The sequence below is a fragment of the Conger conger genome, chromosome 15, assembly GCF_963514075.1.
Source record: "Conger conger chromosome 15, fConCon1.1, whole genome shotgun sequence".
Classification (NCBI taxonomy): domain Eukaryota; kingdom Metazoa; phylum Chordata; class Actinopteri; order Anguilliformes; family Congridae; genus Conger; species Conger conger.
The window spans coordinates 1021119-1044798 of record NC_083774.1 but is presented as its reverse complement, the minus strand read 5'-3'; the positions used below and the strand labels follow the sequence as shown (position 1 = coordinate 1044798).

Below are 23680 nucleotides of genomic sequence, written 5' to 3'. Positions count from 1 at the left end.
ACCTGAGCAGTACTAAGCTCCAGTTTTGACTCTAGCTGGGTGCGGTCTTGAGCCATAGCGCGCGTCACTGCACATGCAGGAAACACTGAGCGGTGCTGTTTAGCGAGGTCATCTAACTCCCCAGAAGAAACTGGATCCAGTATAACCACCACAAGTTGAACGTTTTTCCAGACCTTACCACCAGCTAGATCATGGCCAAGAATAACTTCCACTCCTTCCACAGGCACCACCACATCGTCCCGCACCAGATCACAGTCCAAATGAACCCTGTGCAGAGGGGAATTAGACCAATACCATGAACCAAGACATTCTCCCCAGTAGCGGAGGACTCAGAAAAGGGAAACACATTATAAAGAATTAAAGTTTGAGCGGCGCCAGTGTCTCTTAACACGCACACAGGTTCTTTACTGAGGCCACCTACAAACGAAACATAACCGTCAGAAATAAAAGGGCTATACTCTGCTTCCACGATTTCTGCAGTGGAAGGTTCTTTTTTTCCTGACAACCCCACATGAGAGACAGCTGGTGTAAGTGAACATTCAGAGACAGCTAAAGCCATTGGCTTTGTGTGCACAGTGGAAGTAGGCTTCTGACTCATGGAAATAGGACACTCGTTTCGCCAGTGACCCTTATTACCACAAGCATGGCATACACGGGTAGGAACAAATTTACCATCTGTACCAGGAACAGACCTGATTACAGGGGCAGAAGTACTCCCACCAGAGTGAGAATGAGGTGGGGAGAAATCACTCCCCCCGGGCCGAAAAGGGTTTCGCTGCTCAAAACGCTGAGAACAGAGAGCAGAGTGATTGTAGTACATAATCAGCCAATAATGCAGCAGAGGCAGCAGCACTCGGGCAACAAAACAAAACAAAACAAGACCAGACAAGGAAATTACATATAAAGAGTTTTATTTGCAATAATGTGTTTCTGTCGGAATGCATGTCAGAATGAATCACTTTAGGGGTGTTTGAGTGTGAGTGCAAGTGGAGTGTGGAAATCCAAAATAACAAAAGGAAGACCAAGTCCTCAGACAACCGACAACCGACAACCGACAACCGACAACCGACAACCGACAACCGACAACCGACAACCGACAACCGACAACCGACAACCGACAACCACTGTGAAAGGCCCAGCACGGAGTGAGAAATCAATCTCTTGAGCATCTGGGTGAAGCCACTTAAAGGGTCTCTCAGGTGCAAACACCCAGGACAATTGATGACTCATCAAGCAATTACCTAATCAACGATTAGACCATTCCAGGGGAAGGAGGGACAGCACGCAGCACTGCCACCTGCTGGACGACACCAACAATGTCAACTGGGGAAGACCAGGTATGGTCATCATATTCGGTTCTGATCACATACACATTTGCGCATGGATTTCCGAAAATATTGATAAATGAGGCCCATTGTACATATTTATGGAAGCATATTCACGCAAAAATTAAAATGAAAATGCAAAACTGCAATTACATTTCCAGTTCATTCCATGAACGTAAAAACCCTAATTCAAAAAAAAAAAATTCTAAATCCTGCTTTGCATTTTCAAATTAATGTATGCACTTTATATATACAATAGTAAAATGTAAATGCAATTCCGTATTCAGTTTCTCTCATCCTCTTTGACAAAACCCTTTCATATTTTCAATGAAAATGAACACCTACAGTCCCTAAAAGATAAAACACCTCAATGGCTGCCTGACCAAAATAAGCCCCTGAGAGACTCAGAATTCCCCCAGAGTCAGCTTCAGCACAATAAAGGAAACACAGCAAAGCAACAGAAAGCACTGTCCCAAGGGAAGGGTTCACAGCTATATGCTAACATCACAGATTACACTCACAGACTGTGCGTTGTTATGGCTTCTGGTTTAGCCACATGCTAACATCGCAGATTACACTCACAGACTGTGCGTTGTTATGGCTTCTGGTTTAGCCACACGCTAACATCGCAGGTTACACTCACAGACTGTGCGTTGTTATGGCTTCTGGTTTAGCCACATGCTAACATTTTTATTTATTTATTTTTATTTTTATTTTTATTTTTATTTTTATTTTTATTTTTATTTTTATTTTTATTTTTATTTTTATTTTTTCGATATAATTATCAGAAATGGGAAGATGGAATTTCTCACTTATTTTTGGGTTCTTGTGCATTATGGATCTGAGCCAAACATTTGTGATTTTTCAGAAAAGGGTATTCAGTTAAAAACTAACCAAATAACCTATATATTGCTGCAATAAAAAAATCAGGTACATAGCAAATAATCAAGGTGAATTAAAATTTAACCTTGTAACAAAACAAAATAAAAGGATAATCACAGAAATACAAAAACAGCAGTGCTCCCTCATCTCCAGTTTGTTTGTTGATGTGTCAGTCTGTAATAAGCCCTCCCTCCCTCAAGAACAGAAATACCCAAGTTTCCTAACAATTTACTGCCAATAGAGAAACATCAGTGGCCCTAAAAACGTACCCCTCAATACAGAAACCTCACCCCCCTAAATACAACATAAGTTTAAAAAAAGGCAGACACAGAAAGACAGACAGACTGAATCAGAACTCCTGACACCTTTATCCAAAGCAACTTACAGTTGATTAGACTAAGCGTGCATTATTGTTCTGCAGTGGGTTGGTTGCATTTTCTCCTGGATTAGTTAAGTATTATTTGTTTGCCTGCTGATTCTAAATTCAGTTTAGTTGTCATTTTAGTGTTCTGTTGTGTACTTGTTTGTTTGTTAGCTATTACAAGTGGTGTTTATTTAGATTCAGTGAAACTGGGTTAGGTGTTTGTTTCTCTCAGGTAAGCTAGGCTATTAAGTTAGGCTATTGTTTTACTGGCTGGCAGGCCACAGCTTTTGTTGTCGGAGGAGCCAATACTTTGCACCCTGCTCAGGCTATTAGTACTGGCACACCTGAACTCACTTCAGTGTGCATTATTGTTCTGCAGTGGGTTGGTTGCATTTTCTCCTGGATTAGTTAAGTATTATTTGTTTGCCTGCTGATTCTAAATTCAGTTTAGTTGTCATTTTAGTGTTCTGTTGTGTACTTGTTTGTTTGTTAGCTATTACAAGTGGTGTTTATTTAGATTCAGTGAAACTGGGTTAGGTGTTTGTTTCTCTCAGGTAAGCTAGGCTATTAAGTTAGGCTATTGTTTTACTGGCTGGCAGGTCACAGCTTTTGTTGTAGGAGGAGCCAATACTTTGCACCCTGCTCAGGCTATTAGTACTGGCACACCTGAACTCACTTCAGTGTGCATTATTGTTCTGCAGTGGGTTGGTTGCATTTTCTGTATTCAGCGCCAGTGTTACTTAAGCAGTTGTGTAGCGCACCAGCGGCAGCGGTGTGCGGCAGCCTCAGCATACGAAGTCGCAGGTGTACAAAGTCGGGGGTGTCTATCTACGGGTGTCCATCCAGGCTGTCTGAGAGCCTGATGATTGATTTTGTTTTTGCTGCCTGCCCTCATTCCACTGTGTAATATTCCTCTTGTCCTCCCTAGTTCCCTCCATGTGTTTCCTTCCCATCCCTGTCCTCTCTCCTCTCCCCAGGTCCCAGTCAGGTAGGAGGTTCGCCTCCCGCCAACATGGGCAGAATATCTCTAACCTCATCTTTCCTCCCAGATCCCCTGGTATTGATCTCTGTGTGGCTGGTGGCCTCTGGAACTGCCAGTCCGCCGTCCAGAAAGCAGACTTCATATCTGCCTATGCCTCCCACCTCAACCTTGACTTTCTTGCTTTAACTGAAACGTGGCTCTCACCTGAGAACACGGCCACCCCGGCTGCCCTTTCCTCTGCCTTCTCTTTTTCCCACACACCCAGATCCTCTGGCAGAGGAGGTGGCACAGGTCTCCTAATCTCATCCTCATGGAGATCTAGTGTCTTCTCCTCATCCCTCTCCTTCTCCTCTTTTGAATTTCATGCGGTTTCTGTTACTCTGCCGTGCAAACTGTTTGTTATTGTTGTTTATCGCCCCCCGGGTCCTCTGGGAAACTTTTTGGATGAGATGGACATCCTCCTCAGCTCCTCACCTGTCAATGACACCCCCCTGATCCTCCTGGGTGACTTCAACCTCAACTCAGAATCCACTAGGCTACAGGCTGTCTGAAAAAACGCACTTATAATGAAATACAAATTTATTCACTGAATTAATATCTCAGTGCAACACTCGTCTGCAAATACAGAATCTTTCAGACCAGGTCCTTGCCCATTTTCCACAGAGCTACTCCACTGTTACAGACACCTTCATTGGACAGATCTGTATACAAGTCTGGAGAGAAACAGGATTGATACCAAAGCATGGAAACAGCCTCTCAGTGAAGGAGTGTTTAAAAGTGTAGAGAGCAGTGTTGTTACTGGGGTCAGAGAATGACACCTTCCCCCTGTCCCAGTCCAACTGGACTCTGACTCTCTGGAGGTCCCTCTGCACAGTGAGGGCTGTAGGTGGGGAGGTCAGGGTTGAGTATTTCCCACTCCTGTACTGATGTATACCCCACATTCCTCCTGCTGGGCTCAGATCCAAACGCCCTTTCCTGCTGGAGGACTCTTTAACCACACCCACCACCCAGTCCTCACCCCCCACTTCTACATCCCAGCAGTGTCTCCCTGAGCTGAATCCCTCAGAGCCCAGCACCCAACCCCACCCCGTATCAAATCTCTCTGGATTATCAGGAACCTGCTGTTTCTCATCACTGCATCTCACACTGGTCAGATCCTCAGACAGTGAGAGTTTGGGACGTGCTGTGTTTGGGTCCAGAGTCACAGGAGCTGAAGGGACAGAGAATGAGACATCAGCACTGATCAGCACAAAGGGAAATTATGGGCTTTCAGGATATTAACTGGTTTTCACCAAAACCACCATTACAACCTGAGAACTCATGAATTAAACTATTTCAAAAAGTAAAATAGAGTATAATAATTGGAAGAGGGAGCAAAACCTCCTTTCCCTTCAATCCAGTATCAGCATTAAAGCAGCATTTTATAATGAGCATCAGTGAGGACTGGTGCTCAGTCTCTTCACTCCAGGGCTCTTACACAGACAGGACCAATATGACTCTGACTGGCTTCATCAGCTTGTGGAAAGATGCTGAAGATTCCCCCTGTACAGTGACAATGTGGAGCTCCCTGCCCCCAGTACTCACTGGATTGAACAGTCCCCAGCATCTTCTCCCACACTCTGTAGTTCAGATTGCCCAGGTGCTTGCCAACATCAATCAGCGCTCCTGAGACCTTCTGTGGATCCCCCAGTGTGCACTGGGCTCTGCAATAATATTCAGGAGTCACTTGTGTTGTGGGCGTGGCTTCACTACCATAGAAGATTATCAGCAGCAACATCAGATCTTCATTCTGTAAGAAAATGGCTCCATCCCTCCCAGCATTCTGCCACACAGCCCCACTGAGAAACACACACTCACAGCCCCACTGAGAGACACACACTCACAGCCCCACTGAGAGACACACACTTACAGCCCCACTGAGAGACACACACGCACAGCCCCACTGAGAGACACACACTCACAGCCCCACTGAGAGACACACACTCACAGCCCCACTGAGAAACACACACTCACAGCCCCACTGAGAAACACATACTCGCAGCCCCACTGAGAGACACACACTCACAGCCCCACTGAGAAACACATACTCGCAGCCCCACTGAGAGACACACACTCACAGCCCCACTGAGGGACACACACTCACAGCCCCACTGAGAGACACACACTCACAGCCCCACTGAGAGACACACACTCACAGCCCCACTGAGAGACACACACTCACAGCCCCACTGAGGGACACACTCACAGACCCACTGAGAGACACACACTCACAGCCCCACTGAGGGACACACACTCACAGGACCTGATGAGAGGATGCAGTCTCCTTACCTGTTCTGTGAATCCTTGTAGCTCTGAAATAAGGAGAGTGAATTATTATGACTGCAGCAAATACTAATTCCAGTTAAACTGTGAATCCACAGGACCATCTGACTGCATGTTACTGAACGTGCTTTTCATATGACATATTACATAGAAAACTAAATATGTGGTTGTAACACAGTTGTATATGTGTAAAATGTGTGCATGTAGGATGATGAATGTAGGATGACTCATAAATAAATTGTTTAAAACATACAAAAAATAAGACTTTCATTTTACCGCTTGATAAAATATTGAAGAGATTTCATGATATTAGCCAGTTTACATGAAAAGGGGTTTGAGAGAATATTGTAATGTATAAATGAATGTGTGAGCATTAACAGCAGTGTGTATAGAGTCCCACAGACACAGAGTGAGCAGGTCTTACCTGTAGAAATGAGACGTCTTCAGCTCCCAGCTCCTGTTCTATGGCTCTGATCTGTTCTGAAAGGGATGATATCTCTTCTGTCATCTTCTCAATCTTCTCCTTCATCTTCTGACTCTTCTGCTCCCCTTCCTCCCTCAGTGCAGTGATCCTGGCTGCCTCTTCATCCTTTAGGAACTGCTGAAGTTTCTCAAACTCAATCTTTATCTGTCTCTCTGTGTGCTGGGCCTGGCTCTGGAATAAACATTATTCACCATCATTTCAGCACAATCCAGTGCCGCATTTTCGACACTGTGATTTAAAGGCCTCAGTTCAGTACCTTGATGTGCTCTGCTGTTTGATCACAGATTAGTTTCACTGCATTGAAGGCTTTTAGCTTCTCCTGCAGTGGAGCCAGTGCAGTCCTGAGTTTCTCCTGGAAAGAAATGACAGAGTCCACACTTTACTGAGGAAACAGACCCACGGTAAACTTCACTGCCTACACAGACAGCACAAGAGCCCCGGCTCAGACAGAGGGGAGCCAGAATGGAGACTCAGGTCACAGCTTGTGTAAAACAATGTACAAAACTATAAAATCAGAGCTACAAAGTGAGGTGTTGTTGGGTTGTTGGGAGTGATTCATTTGTGTATGTGTGAGTATTTCACATGTGTGTGAGGACACATGAGTATGTATGTACAGTGGGATCCAAAAATCTGAGACCACATTGAAAATGTGGGATGTTTTTTTCATGTAATCCTGTAAATAATGAGTCACTTCAAAGCTTTGCAAGAACTACTCAAAGACCAAAGAAGAGTGCTGCACAATCCACAGTCATCTGACCTCATCCCCACTGAACATTTATGGAGGCTCTTGAAGACTGACCAAAGCCAAGCATTCAGTAACATCACAAGATGCCCTTTGGAACATTGTCAAATAATGCTGGGATAACATGAATCATCTGGTTTTGCACAGATTTGTGGAGTCCATGCCAGCTTGAGTGCCCGTCGTCATTAAAGCAAAAGGTGGACATACCAAATACCAAGAAATTCTGTCTTTTAAAAGATTCAACTTTTGACTCAATTTGTTATCCTGATAATATAATTAGTAATGATGAAGTTTGTATTAGAAAACAATGCAAAATAGTAGCATTTTCAGGACCCCACTGCATGGGTGAGTGTTTCACATGTGTATGTGTGAGTGTTTCACATGGGTATATAGTAAAGTTTCAATTTTGCCCTCGACAGCCCCTCATAGTTTTGGATATGTGTGTATGGTTGTGGTCTGTTGGTTTCACAAAAACAAACTTGCACATTCTGACCTGAAAATGATCAAAACTGTCTTCATTTCTTTCCAGACAATTTATATTAATAAGAAAAAAACACAGTTATTTTCAGCCCAAATATTCACGAAAACGAGAAGGACCCCTCTCCCTCCTGACCCTCTCTCCTGTCACTCTATCGGTCATGTGACACATCGTGACAATACAGTAACTACCTCAATAGATTCGTATTCAATATTAATTATATTTCTGACACAATTTACTCGTTTGATTTAACTGTCAGTAGATGACAGCACTACAGAGGCCAACTTCATCAATATCCAAATATTTTTTATCATCTCATTTTACATACCCTGTAATCAGTATTATCTGCAGTTTAACTTGTAAATAGTTAGTTGTTAAAGTCTAAATTCTGTTATCAAACACTTACCTTATTCTCTTCTGCAGCCTCCTGAACTGGTAGCATTTTGTGGTTTTCATGTTTACTTGAAGTTTGACAGATAACACAGACGGGTATTTGATCATCCAAACAGAAGAGTTTGAGTTTCTCACTGTGCAGACTGCAGAGCACTTCAGATCCTGCTTCAGCTCTCTGACTTCTCTCCTGAAAGAACGCCTCACAGGCATTCTTAAGAGACAGGCAAATCCGAGGACAATCCAGAGAAGATCTTCTTCTGCAAACTGGGCACTCCTGAGATCCCTTCTGATCCCAGTACTGCTGCAGACAGGCCTTACAGAAGCTGTGACTGCATCTCAGGACAACAGGATCCCTGAAGATTTCAGAGCACACAGGACAGGAGAGCTCCTCTTCCAGGAGAGAAGATCCAGAGGCCATTCTGTCTCGTCTGTTCAGTCTCTGCTAAATCTGCAGTTTGGTTTCACTTTTACTTCCTGCTGTTACACAAACATAAAATTAAAGTGGACTGTCTTTCAATTAGCCTGAAGTCTCTGCTCTTCTCAGTCAATATCTTTAGAAAAGCTTTTGTTTCTGAAACTTATTCACAGTCAAATCATATCATAACACTCCCAGTGCAATTACATTTCCAGTGTATGAGACTTTGGACTTCCCTCTTCCTGTTTGAATGCCTGATTATCGGAGACACTTCCTTCAGGGGGCAGCATTGTGCCACTGAGGTTTGATTGGCTGATCCACGAGCAGTTTTACACCAGCCCTGTTCTTCAGGTTCTGTCACTTCTCTTGTGTGTTCATGTAAATTAATTCTTACACCTTAAAGGCCAAAGTGCTTTCACAATTATTCTACTGAACACTGGCAAAATCCGGGTTTTGGTGATTATAGTTTGAATTCTTTGTCCACCAAATGCTGAGTTTTAATGGTCAAACCAGGAGAGAAGTTGTCCGCCTCCTTTTTAATGAAGGGTCATGCAAAAGTTTACCAAATAAGAGCCAATTGATTTTTCATGGCATGCATGGCTTTTTCTGACTTAACGTTGCTTCAGAGGATGAATCATCCCGCAAAACATGAAAAGCGTAATTATGAAAAATGAACAAGGTGTGAATATTGTGGCTCCAACACAAATACAGAGCCCCCCAGTACAGAGTGAAAACCAGCGGCCCCGGGCCCCATCCCACCGGGGGGAGCATCAGAGGGGATCAAACGCGTTGCCCATGACAACCTTCAGCCCTGTTTCCATGTGAGGGACACAAGCCCCAAACCACACGTGCCAATGCTGCCATCTAGTGGTGATTGGATTTTTTTTCTCCCTTAATAATAAAAACCTTCATTTAAAAACTGCATTTTGTGTTTACTTGTGTTGTCTTTGACTAATATTTTAATTTGTTTGATGATCTGAAACATTTAAGTGTGACAAACATGCAAAAAAATAAGAAATCAGGAAGGGGGCAAACACTTTTTCACACCACTGTATATATACACACGTGGACAAAATTGTTGGTACCCCTCTGTTAATGAACGAAAAACCCACAATGGTCACTGAAATAACTTGAAACTGACAAAAGTAATAATCAGTCCAGGCCTGTTTCATTAGTTTGTTTTTTTAAATGATTCTGTTGAATCACAATTCAAAAGCAATGTCGGGGCGACATGGCTCAGGCAGTAAGAGCAGTCGTCTGGCAGTCGGAGGGTTGCCGGTTCGATCCCCCGCCCGGGCTGTGTCGAAGTGTCCCTGAGCAAGACACCTAACCCCCAAATGCTCCTGATGAGCTGGTCGGGGCCTTGCATGGCAGCCAATCGCCGTCGGTGTGTGAGAGTGTGTATGAATGGGTGAATGAGAAGCATCAATTGTACAGTGCTTTGGATAAAGGTGCTATATAAATGCCTGCCATTTACCATGTCTGATTTTTATTGGTTAATTTTCAATACATTTTTATTTATTATTACTTTTGTCAGTTACAAGTTATTTCAGTGACCATTACATTACATTATTGGCATTTGGCAGACGCTCTTATCCAGAGCGACGTACAACAAATTGTGGGTTTTTCTTTCATGAACAGAGGGGTACCAACAATTTTGTCGACGTGTGCATATATACTGTATATATTGCCACAATAAAAATCAGGCAGAGATAATCATTATTTTGAGTTTGTTTTATAATTGTACTTCAAGCAATTGAACAGAATTACTCATTTTCGTAATGGTCATTATTTCCAAAAGACTTCAAGATAAAACAAAATTCTGTACAGTATACAATAATGAAACTGGACAATTAATCATCTTAACTTGCTGGAAATAAAACAATGACCAAAAAAAGTTAAAAGCCTTCATCAAAAAGTAACATTCACAAAGATTATCAGTGATTTCAACATTGGAAACATTTTCTGTACAGAAATCCGGTGGGTCCCAGGTGATGTCCCACCCCTCCAACTCAACACAGGAATCATCTTGAAACGTCCAGGACTTTAAATCAATGAATCGATTTTCTTAGATCTTAATTCCCTTAAATTCCCTGACTGGACATGAGACCCCCCTCTCCAGCAGCCCTACAGGGCAGTGTTTCCCAGCTCCAGTCCTCAGGACCCACGCGCCAGAAGGTTTTAATGCAACCAGGAACTCACACACCTGATCTCACTAATCTAGGCATTTTTTGTAGTTTGATTGGTTCAGTCATTAAATCAGGTGTGCGAGTTCCTGTTACAGCAAAAACCTTCTGAAGGAGACATCCACGAGCCCGTGAAAACGCAAGGCCAATGCCCCCCCGCGGAATGTTCCAGCATGCATCAGGAAAGTGACTTCCCAGTGTCAGAGGAAAGACCATGCGCTCTCTCTCGCAAAGAAATGTCACACACTCACACACTCACACACTCACACACACACACACACACTCACACACACACACACAAACACACACACTCACACTCTCACACACACACACTCACACACACTCACTCACTCACTTATTCCAATTGCAGTGTTGTCATGGAGACACGGGGACTGTCCCCTGCTGAATCTAATCAACTGTAAGTCCCTTTGAATAACTGTTATGGAATATAATCCTGCTCTGTGAAGCAGGGCCCTGTTCTCTCCGGCTAGCAAAGACTCCTCTGCTGGACGCTGGAGAAGTGTGGTCAGGGGTCAGGGGTCAGGGGTCAGGGCTTACCCAAAACCACCACTTTTTGGACTCATCTCTGGTGGGGATGAGTCCGCCTACAGGTGGGAGATTGACCATCTGGTGACCTGGTGCAGTCAGAACAACTTGGAGCTCAACGCTGTGAAGCCAGTGGAGATAGTTGTAGACTTCAGAAAGAACCCAGCTCCACCCGCCCCCATCACCTTGAGAGACTCCCCTGTCAACATTGTGGAGTCCTGCCGCTTTCTGAGAACCATCATCTCCCAGGACCTCAAGTGGTAGCTGAACATCAGCTCCCTCACCAAAAAAGCCCAGCAGAGGATGTTCTTCCTGCGGCAGTTGAAGAAGTTCAACCTGCCAAAGACAATGATGGTGCACTTCTACACCGGCATAATGGAGTCCATCCTCACCTCCTCCATCACCATCTGGTATGCTGCTGCCACTGCCAAGGACAAGGGCAGACTGCAGCGTATCATCCGCTCTGCAGAGAAGGTGATTGGCTGCAATCTGCCATCTCTTCAGGACCTGTACACCTCCAGAACCCTGAGGCGTGCAGGAAGGATTGTGGCCGACCCCTCTCACCCCGGACACAGACTATTGGAAACACTCCCCTCTGGCAGGAGGCTGCGGTCCATCAGGACCAGAACCTCTCGCCACAAAAACAGTTTCTACCCATCTGCAGCTGGCCTCATCAACAAGGCCTGGGGGACCCCCCACTGTCACAGAACCGTTACAACCGTTACAGACACGTTACATCAACGCACTCCCTGTGATTAATGTCAACTAGGCCCGGGACCCCCCATTGTCACAGACTCTTATCCTGCCCCCATAGACTTTATATTTTATATTTTGCACTTTAATAATACTTCTCACACCCCGCTTCAGCATCATCTTGTATTGTAAATATTTATTTTTATTTGTATTTTTTATTTAAGTTTACATTCAAGATTAGATTCCACCTTATTTTATATCTATGTTTCTATTTTTTTGTATTATTCTTTATGTTCTCTGCATGCACCCACTAACCACAGCAAATTCCTGGTAAGTAAAAACTACATGGCGAATAAAGTGATTCTGATTCTGATTCTGATTCTGATCACAACCCTGCTACAACGCTATAGTTATAGTCTCATGTGATGGGAGACCAATGTCTTGGAGGAGCTGTGTATCTGCACTCTGTCCTTCAGCTGAAAAACACAAAAGGCCAGAGAGGAAGAGGGGCCTGAGCCCCCCAGGACAGAAGCGTGGCCCATCCCATGAAAAGCAAAAACAAAATGGAGGGTCAGCGGGCCCAGTCAGGAAGCAGCACAGAGCGGAGGGAAACCAGGAAACAATGTGTGTGAGAGACCCACCATGCACACATCAAGAGCAACCGTGCTGAGAGAACCGTGTGTGTGTGTGTGTCTGTGTGTGTCTGTGTGTGTGAGTGTGTGAGTGTGTGTGTGTGTGTGTGTGTGTGTGTGAGTGTGTGAGTGTGTGTGTGTGTGTGTGTGTGTGTGTGCGTCTGTGTCTGTGTGTGTGTCTGTGTGTGTGTGTGTCTGTGTGAGTGCGTCTGTGTGTCTGTGTGTGTGTGTGTGTGTGTGTGTGCGTGCATGACTGGGACACGCAAGGTCAGTGGTTCTAATCCTGGTGTAGCCACAATAAGATCCGCTCAGCTGTTGGGCCCTTGAGCAAGGCCCTTAACCCCACACAGCTCCAGGGGAGGATTGTCTCCTGCATAGTCTAATCAACTGTATGTCACTCTGGATAAGAGCGTCTGCCAGATGCCAAAAATGTCATGTAATGTGTGTGTGTGTGTTTGTGTTTTTGCTGTTTATGACTACATTTGTGCTGCATATTTTCTGTTTATGTACGCAGACCAAGCTGGTTTATTTTTGGCTGCCCTTGCTTTATTGTATGCCTCACGTGTTCAGAAATGGAGAGCTAATTACTGTCATCAAGCTACTACCTGTAAGGGATAACGTTGCTGAGAATAGCGGTCTCATGTTCGTTCAGATTCATGTTAGCATTGTGTATTCCCATTTAAGCTTATGGATAATTAATCGCCAGAATTTTGAATTGAGGTCTAATTCAAATGTAAGAAAATGAACAGTCATGAAATGAGAAAAGGCAAGTCTATATCTGAATCACCAACAGAATTAATGGTCTTGGGTTGGGTTGTTAAAAGTCTTTATTTTTTATGATAATTTTTCTGCATCCATAACACAGAAATGGCGCAATGTAGGTATATGAGAATGACTAGTTGGCCAGCGGGCCCGTTGTAGTCAACCTGCAATGTAGTATTGAGATTGGTTTTAAAACTAGTAAGATAAGGTCCACATTTTTCCATTTTCAACCAACCAACCGAAAGCCAACCAATGCAAGCAAATAGTGCACTGACAAGAATAGACATTTCTTCACCGAATTAATATCTGAGAATAACGAGACATTGGCTCAGGCGGTAAGAGCAGACAGCTGGCAGTCGGAGGGTTGCCGGCTCAATCCCGACCAAACCCCCAAATGCTCCTGACGAGCTGGCTGGTGCAATTCCCTTGCAGCCAATCACCATTGGTGTGTGAGTGTGTGAGGTTAGGCTGATTGGACAGTCTAAATTGCCTGTAGGTATGAGTGTGCAAGTGAATGGTGTGTGTGCCCTGCGATGGAATGGCGACCTGTCCAGGGTGTATTCCTGCCTTTCGCCCAATGTATGCTGGGATAGGCTCCAGCCCCCCTGCAACCCTGTTCAAGATAAGCGGGTTAAGACAATGGATGGATGGATGATACAGCATCTTTCAGGCTAGATCTTTACCCACTTTCCACAGAGTTACTCCACTGTTACAGACACCTTCATTGGACAGATATGTATTTGAGTCTGGAGAGAAAAACAATTAATGAATGGAAACAGTCTCTCAGTGAAGGAGTGTTTAAAAGTGTAGAGAGGAGTGTTGTCACTGGGGTCAGAGAATGACACCTCCCCCCTGTCCCAGTCCAGCTGCACTCTGACCCTCTGGAGTTCCCTCTGCACAGTGAGGGCTGTAGGTGGGGAGGTCAGGGCTACGTAATTCCCACTGCTATACCTATATATACCCCACACTTCTGTTGGGCTCAGATTCAAATGCCCTTTCCTGCTGATGGACTCTTTAACCACACCCACCTGCCAGTACACACCCCCCACTTCTACATCCCAGCTGTGTCTCCCTGAGCTGAATCCCTCAGAGCCCAGCACACAATCCCACTGATCAAATCTCTCTGGATTATCAGGAACCTGCTGTTTCTCATCACTGCGTCTCACACTGGTCAGATCCTCAGACAGTGAGAGTTTGGGATGTGCTGTGTTTGGGTCCAGAGTCACAGGAGCTGAAGGGACAGAGAATGAGACGTCAGCACTGATCTGTACAAAGGGAAATATTGGGTTTCTAAGGATATGGTTTTCACCAAAATCACCATGACAACCTGAGAACTGATGAATTAAACTATTCCAAAAAACAAAAAACGTCTAAACCTATTTCACACAGTGTATAATAATTGGAAGAGGGAGCAAAACCTCCTTCCCCTTCAATGCAGTATCAGTGTTAAAGCAGCATTTTATTATGAGCATCAGTGAGATTAAAGACTGGTGCTCAGTCTCTTCACTCCAGGGCTCTGACACAGACAGGACCAATATGACTCTGACTGGCTTCATCAGCTTGTGGAAAGATGCTGAAGATTCCTCCTGTACAGTGACAATGTGGAGCTCCCTGCCCCCAGTACTCACTGTATTGAACAGTCCCCAGCATCTTCTCCCACACTCTGTACTTCAGATTGCTCAGGTGCTTGGCCACATCAATCAGCGGTCCTGAGACCTTCTCTGGATCCCCCAGTGTGCACTGGGCTCTGTAATAATATTCAGGAGTCACTTGTGCTGTGGGCGTGGCTTCATTACCATAGAAGATTATCAGCAGCAACATCAGATCTTCATTCTGTAAGAAAATGGCTCCATCCCTCCCTGCATTCTGCCACACAGCCCCACTGAGAAACAAAAACTCACAGCCCCACTGAGAGACACACACTCACAGCCCCACTGAGAGACACACACTCAAAGCCCAACCGAGATACACACTCACAGACCCACTGAGAGACACACACTCACAGCCCCACTGAGAGACACACACTCACAGCCCCACTGAGAGACACACACTCACAGCCCCACTGAGAGACACACACTCACAGCCCCACTGAGAGACACACACTCACAGCCCCACTGAGAGACACACACTCACAGCCCCACTGAGAGACACACACTCACAGCCCCACTGAGAGACACACACTCAAAGCCCCACTGAGAGACACACACTCACAGCCCCACTGAGAGACACACACTCACAGCCCCACTGAGAGACACACACTCACAGCCCCACTGAGAGACACACACTCACAGCCCCACTGAGGGACACACACTCACAGGACCTGATGAGAGGATGCAGTCTCCTTACCTGTTCTGTGAATCCTTGTAGTTCTGAAATAAGGAGTGAATTATTATGACTGCAGCAAATACTCATTCCAGTTAAACTGTGAATCCACAGGACCATCTGACTGCATGTTACTGAACATGCTTTACATATGACATATTTCATAGAAAACTAAATATGTGGCTTTAACACGGTTGTATATGTGTAAAATGTGTGCACTTCGGATGATACATGTAGGATGACTAGTAAATAAAAAACAACCTACAAAAATTAGACTTTAATTCAACTGCTTGATAAAGTATTGAAGAGATTTGATGATATTAGCCAGTTTACATGAAAAGGTGTTTGAGAGAATATTATATATTATATTGTATAAATGAATGTGTGAGCATTAACAGCAGTCTGTATAGAGTCCCACAGACACAGAGTGAACAGGTCTTACCTGCAGGAATGAGACATCTTCAGCTCCCAGCTCCTGTTCTATGGCTCTGATCTGTTCTGAAAGGGATGATATCTCTTCTGTCATCTTCTCAATCTTCTCCTTCATCTTCTGACTCTTCTGCTCCTCTTCCTCCCTCAGTGCAGTGATCCTGGCTGCCTCTTCATCTTTTAGGAACTGTTGAAGTTTCTCAAACTCCATCTTTATCTGTCTCTCTGTGTGCTGGGCCTGGCTCTGGAATAAACATTATTCACCATCATTTCTGCACAATCCAGAGCTGCATTTTCAACACTGTGATTGAAAGGCCTCAGTACAGTACCTTGATGTGCTCTGCTGTTTGATCACAGATTTGTTTCACTGCATTGAAGGCTTTTAGCTTCTCCTGCAGTGGAGCCAGTGCAGTCCTGAGTTTCTCCTGGAAAGAAATGACGGAGTCCACACTTTACTGAGGAAACAGACCCACAGTAAACTTCACTGCCTACACAGACAGCACAAGAGCCCCTGCTCAGACAGAGGGGAGCCAGAATGGAGACTCAGGTCACAGCGTGTAGAAAGCAATGTACAAAACTATAAAATCAGAGCTACAAAGTGAGGTGTTGTTGGGTTCTTGGGAGTGTTTCACTTGTGGATGTGTGAGTATTTCACATGTGTGTGAGGACACATGAGTGTGTATGTACAGTGGGGTCCAAAAGTCTGAGACCACATTGAAAATCTGGGATGTTTTTTTCACGTAATCCTGGAAATAAAGAGTCACTTCAAAGCTTTGCAAGAACTACTCAAAGGCCAAAGAAGAGCAAGGAGTGCTGCACAATCCACAATCACCTGACCTCAACCCCAGTGAACATGTATGGGGGCACTTGAAGATGGACCAAAGCCAAGCATTCAGTAACATCACAAGATGCTCTTTGGAACATATAATGCTGGGATAACATGAATCATCTGGTTTTGCACAAACTTGTGGAGTCCATGCCAGCTTGAGTGCACATTTTCATTAAAGCAAAAGGCGGACATACCAAATACCAAGAGTCTTTTAAAAGATTCAACTTTTGACTCAATTTGTTATCCTGATAATATAATTAGTAATGATGAAGTTTGTATTAGAAAACAATGCAAAATAGTAGCATTTTCAGGAGTGGCCTCAGAGCTTTGGACCCCACTGCATGTGTGAGTGTTTCACGTGTGTATTTGTGAGTATTTCACATGTGTATGTGTGAGTGTTTCACATGTGTATTTGTGAGTATTTCACATGTGTATGTGTGAGTGTTTCACATGGGTATGTGTGAGTGTTTCACATGGGTATGTGTGAGTGTTTCACATGGGTATATTCAAGTACAGTTTAAATTTTGCCCTCGACAGCCCCTCATAGTTTTGGATATGTGTGTATGGTTGTGGTCTGTTGGTTTCACAAAAACAAACTTGCACATTCTGACCTGAAAATGATCAAAACTGTCTTCATTTCTTTCCAGTCAATTTATATTAATAAGAAAAAAACACAGTTATTTTCAGCCCAAATATTCATGAAAAGTAGAAGGACCCCTCTCCCTCCTGACCCCCTCTCCTGTCACTCTATCGGTCATGTAACACATCGTGACAATACAGTAACTACCTCAATAGATTCATATTGAATATTAATTATATTTCTGACACAATTTACTAGTTTGATTTAACTGTCAGTAGATGACAGCACTACAGAGCCCAACTTCATCAATATCCAAATATTTTTTATCATCTCATTTTACATACCCTGCAATCAGTATTATCTGCAGTTTAACTTGTAAATAGTTAGTGGTTAAAGTCTAAATTCTGTTATCAAACACTTACCTTATTCTCGTCTGCAGCCTCCTGAACTGGTCGCATTTTGTGGTTTTCATGTTTTCTTGAAGTTTGACAGATAACACAGACGGGTATTTGATCATCCAAACAGAAGAGTTTGAGTTTCTCACTGTGCAGACTGCAGATCACTTCAGATCCTGCTTCAGCTCTCTGACTTCTCTCCTGAAAGAACGCCTCACAGGCATTCTTAAGAGACAGGCAAATCCGAGGACAATCCAGAGAAGATCTTCTTCTGCAAACTGGGCACTCCAGAGATCCCTTCTGACCCCAGTACTGCTGCAGACAGGCCTTACAGAAGCTGTGACTGCATCTCAGGACAACAGGATCCCTGAAGATTTCAGAGCACACAGGACAGGAGAGCTCCTCTTCCAGGAGAGAAGATCCAGACGCCATTCTGTCTCCGTCTGTTCAGTCTCTGCTAAATCTGCAATTTGGTTTCACTTTTACTTACTGCTGTTACACAAACATAAAATTAAAGTGGACTGTCTTTAAATTAGTCTGAAGTCTCTGCTCTTCTCAGTCAATATCTTTAGAAAAGCTTTTGTTTCTGAAACATATTCACAGTCAAATCATATCATAACACCCCCAGTGTAATTATATTTCCAGTGTATGAGACTTTGTTCTTCCCTCTTCCTGTTTGAATGCCTGATTCTGGGAGACACTTCCTGCAGGGGGCAGCATTGTGCGACTGAGGTTTGAGTGGCTGATCAGCCAGCAGTTTTACACCAGCCCTGTTCTTCAGGTTCTGTCACTTCTCTTGTGTGTTAATGTAAATGTCGTGTCTAGGAAACGACAGAGTCCAAATCTTCAATTTGTCGAAAAACATCTTCGCGAGGGAAAAGACGACACCAGGCAGCAAGATCTTCAGGAAAATCAGACTTTATTAGCACACGTGTATAAAGCCGGATCAGCTCTGAACTGAACCCTGACTGTCATTTGTACACCCATTTTATACAGTTACTCCACCTACAACTCCTCCTCAAACCTCATTCTGGCAAATCACCCACACTTTTCTTATCGTAACTCCTCCCAACGCTCCTCCCACAACGTCATTGTGGCAAATTGCCAACGGTCCTTATGCTCTGCCAACTCTGTACAAAGTTCAGGGCATTCTGCCAACTACGTGTCCTCACTTCACCCCGCACCTGCTCTTGGCAAACTACCAGACCTCATAAAGTTCTGGATGCCCTCCCTCTAACACGTCATCCATAAACGTCACTCTGTATCTTTCACTTTTATAAGACGAACTAAGCAGCAGTAATCATTGAAAATATACAGACAAACTAAACATTTCATTAATATTCACTTCTAATATACTTTTCTAATCTACAGACATACTAAACATTTGATTAATTATTCTCTTCTAAGGGAGTAAATGTACGTAGCATTCTTTGCTCCCATTTCGACAGTTTTCACTGTGGTTTCTTGCGTTTTCATAAGCTCAGCTCTAATTAATGTTCTAGGTCAAATAGATACACTTCTGGCATAAAACATTGAGAGTCCCAGAGAAATCAGCTGTACAGTCATATCTTGCTCTGCCCGTGTCCTTGACAGTTTGGTCTACACAGTTCAAGACGGGCCCCCCCCCTGCCAGCTGGCTGGGCTCACTGTGTAATCCTAGCACAATTTAGCAGTTAATCAGTTTGAAACTATACAGGGTACATATCATACTTTAATACAGATATATTGATAAACTTTTAGCACACGTCGTCGAGAGTTTTGGAGGAACCATCCTGCTCACTAAGGCGGAGTCTGATTTTGACTTGTGATTGGTTATCATGCTTTTAGGAGGGAGATCTTTCGTTCTGTGAATTTTCCCCTACAGTAAATCTTACACCTTAAAGGCCAAAGTGCTTTCACAATTATTCTACTGAACACTGGCAAAATCCGGGTTTTGGTGATTATAGTTTGAATTCTTTGTCCACCAAATGCTGAGTTTTAATGGTCAAACCAGGAGAGAAGTTGTCCGCCTCCTTTTTAATGAAGGGTCATGCAAAAGTTTACCAAATAAGAGCCAATTGATTTTTCATGGCATGCATGGCTTTTTCTGACTTAACGTTGCTTCAGAGGATGAATCATCCCGCAAAACATGAAAAGCGTAATTATGAAAAATGAACAAGGTGTGAATATTGTGGCTCCAACACAAATACAGAGCCCCCCAGGACAGAGTGTGAAACCAGCGGCCCCCAGTACAGAGTGAAAACCAGCGGCCCCGGGCCCCATCCCACCGGGGGGAGCATCAGAGGGGATCAAACGCGTTGCCCATGACAACCTTCAGCCCTGTATCCATGTGAGGGACACAAGCCCCAAACCACACGTGCCAATGCTGCCATCTAGTGGTGATTGGATTTTTTTTCTCCCTTAATAATAAAAACCTTCATTTAAAAACTGCATTTTGTGTTTACTTGTGTTGTCTTTGACTAATATTTTAATTTGTTTGATGATCTGAAACATTTAAGTGTGACAAACATGCAAAAAAATAAGAAATCAGGAAGGGGGCAAACACTTTTTCACACCACTGTATATATACACACGTGGACAAAATTGTTGGTACCCCTCTGTTAATGAACGAAAAACCCACAATGGTCACTGAAATAACTTGAAACTGACAAAAGTAATAATCAGTCCAGGCCTGTTTCATTAGTTTGTTTTTTTAAATGATTCTGTTGAATCACAATTCAAAAGCAATGTCGGGGCGACATGGCTCAGGCAGTAAGAGCAGTCGTCTGGCAGTCGGAGGGTTGCCGGTTCGATCCCCCGCCCGGGCTGTGTCGAAGTGTCCCTGAGCAAGACACCTAACCCCCAAATGCTCCTGATGAGCTGGTCGGGGCCTTGCATGGCAGCCAATCGCCGTCGGTGTGTGAGTGTGTGTATGAATGGGTGAATGAGAAGCATCAATTGTACAGTGCTTTGGATAAAGGTGCTATATAAATGCCTGCCATTTACCATGTCTGATTTTTATTGGTTAATTTTCAATACATTTTTATTTATTATTACTTTTGTCAGTTACAAGTTATTTCAGTGACCATTACATTACATTATTGGCATTTGGCAGACGCTCTTATCCAGAGCGACGTACAACAAATTGTGGGTTTTTCTTTCATGAACAGAGGGGTACCAACAATTTTGTCGACGTGTGCATATATACTGTATATATTGCCACAATAAAAATCAGGCAGAGATAATCATTATTTTGAGTTTGTTTTATAATTGTACTTCAAGCAATTGAACAGAATTACTCATTTTCGTAATGGTCATTATTTCCAAAAGACTTCAAGATAAAACAAAATTCTGTACAGTATACAATAATGAAACTGGACAATTAATCATCTTAACTTGCTGGAAATAAAACAATGACCAAAAAAAGTTAAAAGCCTTCATCAAAAAGTAACATTCACAAAGATTATCAGTGATTTCAACATTGGAAACATTTTCTGTACAGAAATCCGGTGGGTCCCAGGTGATGTCCCACCCCTCCAACTCAACACAGGAATCATCTTGAAACGTCCAGGACTTTAAATCAATGAATCGATTTTCTTAGATCTTAATTCCCTTAAATTCCCTGACTGGACATGAGACCCCCCTCTCCAGCAGCCCTACAGGGCAGTGTTTCCCAGCTCCAGTCCTCAGGACCCACGCGCCAGAAGGTTTTAATGCAACCAGGAACTCACACACCTGATCTCACTAATCTAGGCATTTTTTGTAGTTTGATTGGTTCAGTCATTAAATCAGGTGTGCGAGTTCCTGTTACAGCAAAAACCTTCTGAAGGAGACATCCACGAGCCCGTGAAAACGCAAGGCCAACGCCCCCCCGCGGAATGTTCCAGCATGCATCAGGAAAGTGGGACTTCCCAGTGTCAGAGGAAAGACCATGCGCTCTCTCTCGCAAAGAAATGTCACACACTCACACACTCACACACTCACACACTCACACACTCACACACACACTCACACACACACACAAACACACACACTCACACTCTCACACACACACTCACACACACTCACTCACTCACTGATTCCAATTGCAGTGTTGTCATGGAGACACGGGGACTGTCCCCTGCTGAGTCTAATCAACTGTAAGTCCCTTTGAATAACTGTTATGGAATATAATCCTGCTCTGTGAAGCAGGGCCCTGTTCTCTCCGGCTAGCAAAGACTCCTCTGCTGGACGCTGGAGAAGTGTGGTCAGGGGTCAGGGGTCAGGGGTCAGTGGTTACCCAAAACCACCACTTTTTGGACTCATCTCTGGTGGGGATGAGTCCGCCTACAGGTGGGAGATTGACCATCTGGTGACCTGGTGCAGTCAGAACAACTTGGAGCTCAACGCTGTAAAGACAGTGGAGATAGTTGTAGACTTCAGAAAGAACCCAGCTCCACCCGCCCCCATCACCTTGAGAGACTCCCCTGTCAACATTGTGGAGTCCTGCCGCTTTCTGAGAACCATCATCTCCCAGGACCTCAAGTGGGAGCTGAACATCAGCTCCCTCACCAAAAAAGCCCAGCAGAGGATGTTCTTCCTGCGGCAGTTGAAGAAGTTCAACCTGCCAAAGACAATGATGGTGCACTTCTACACCGGCATAATGGAGTCCATCCTCACCTCCTCCATCACCATCTGGTATGCTGCTGCCACTGCCAAGGACAAGGGCAGACTGCAGCGTATCATCCGCTCTGCAGAGAAGGTGATTGGCTGCAATCTGCCATCTCTTCAGGACCTGTATGCCTCCAGAACCCTGAGGCGTGCAGGAAGGATTGTGGCCGACCCCTCTCACCCCGGACACAAACTGTTAACACTCCCCTCTGGCAGGAGGCTGCGGTCCATCAGGACCAGAACCTCTCGCCACAAAAACAGTTTCTACCCATCTGCAGCTGGCCTCATCAACAAGGCCTGGGGGACCCCCCACTGTCACAGAACCGTTACAACCGTTACAGACACGTTACATCAACGCACTGTCTCCCTGTGATTAATGTCAACTAGGCCCGGGACCCCCCATTGTCACAGACTCTTATCCTGCCCCCATAGACTTTATATTTTATATTTTGCACTTTAATAATACTTCTCACACCCCGCTTCAGCATCATCTTGTATTGTAAATATTTATTTTTATTTGTATTTTTTATTTAAGTTTACAATCAAGATTAGATTCCACCTTATTTTATATCTATGTTTCTATTTTTTTGTATTATTCTTTATGTTCTCTGCATGCACCCACTAACCACAGCAAATTCCTGGTAAGTAAAAACTACATGGCGAATAAAGTGATTCTGATTCTGATTCTGATTCTGATCACAACCCTGCTACAACGCTATAGTTATAGTCTCATGTGATGGGAGACCAATATCCTGGAGGAAATGTATCTGCGCTCTGTCCTTCAGCTGAAAAACACAAAAGGCCAGAGAGGAAGAGGGGCCTGAGCTCCCCAGGACAGAAGTGTGGCCCATCCCATGAAAAGCAAAAACAGAATGGAGGGTCAGCGGGCCCAGTCAGGAAGCAGCACAGAGCGGAGGGAAACCAGGAAACAATGTGTATGACAGACCCACCATGCACACATCAAGAGCAACCGTGCTGAGAGAACCGTGTGTGTGTGTGTGTCTGTGTGTGTGTGTCTGTGTGTGTCTGTGTGTGTGAGTGTGTGAGTGTGAGTGTGTGAGTGTGTGTGTGTGTGTGTGTGTGTGTGTGTGTCTGTGTGTGTGTGTGTCTGTGTGAGTGTGTGAGTGTGTGTGTGTGTGTGTGTGTGTGTGCGTCTGTGTCTGTGTGTGTGTCTGTGTGTGTGTGTGTCTGTGTGAGTGTGTCTGTGTGTGTGAGTGTGTGAGTGTGTGAGTGTGTGTGTGTGTGTGTGTGTGTGTGAGTGTGTGTGTGAGTGTGTGAGTGTGTGTGTGT

At 44.3% G+C, this 23680-nt stretch overlaps 2 protein-coding genes across 2 annotated transcripts; both read right to left on the bottom strand.

Moving 5' to 3' along the window:
* Window positions 1–4165: 4165 nt before the first annotated feature.
* Window positions 4166–8618, bottom strand: LOC133112086 (E3 ubiquitin-protein ligase TRIM35-like). The gene is made up of 6 exons (XM_061222773.1): window positions 7986–8618; window positions 6616–6711; window positions 6300–6530; window positions 5882–5904; window positions 5138–5256; window positions 4166–4763 (listed from the first exon to the last, which is right to left on the bottom strand). Exons 1-6 carry the CDS (start codon window positions 8388–8390, stop codon window positions 4219–4221), a joined length of 1419 nt encoding a protein of 472 aa, XP_061078757.1. The 5' UTR covers window positions 8391–8618; the 3' UTR covers window positions 4166–4218.
* A 4682-nt stretch (window positions 8619–13300) lies between these two features.
* On the bottom strand, window positions 13301–18707 carry LOC133110991 (E3 ubiquitin-protein ligase TRIM35-like). The gene is made up of 6 exons (XM_061221118.1): window positions 17789–18707; window positions 16287–16382; window positions 15971–16201; window positions 15553–15575; window positions 14835–14953; window positions 13301–14437 (listed from the first exon to the last, which is right to left on the bottom strand). The coding sequence occupies exons 1-6, from the start codon at window positions 18191–18193 to the stop codon at window positions 13905–13907; spliced, it is 1407 nt and encodes a 468-aa protein (XP_061077102.1). The 5' UTR covers window positions 18194–18707; the 3' UTR covers window positions 13301–13904.
* Window positions 18708–23680: the final 4973 nt, after the last annotated feature.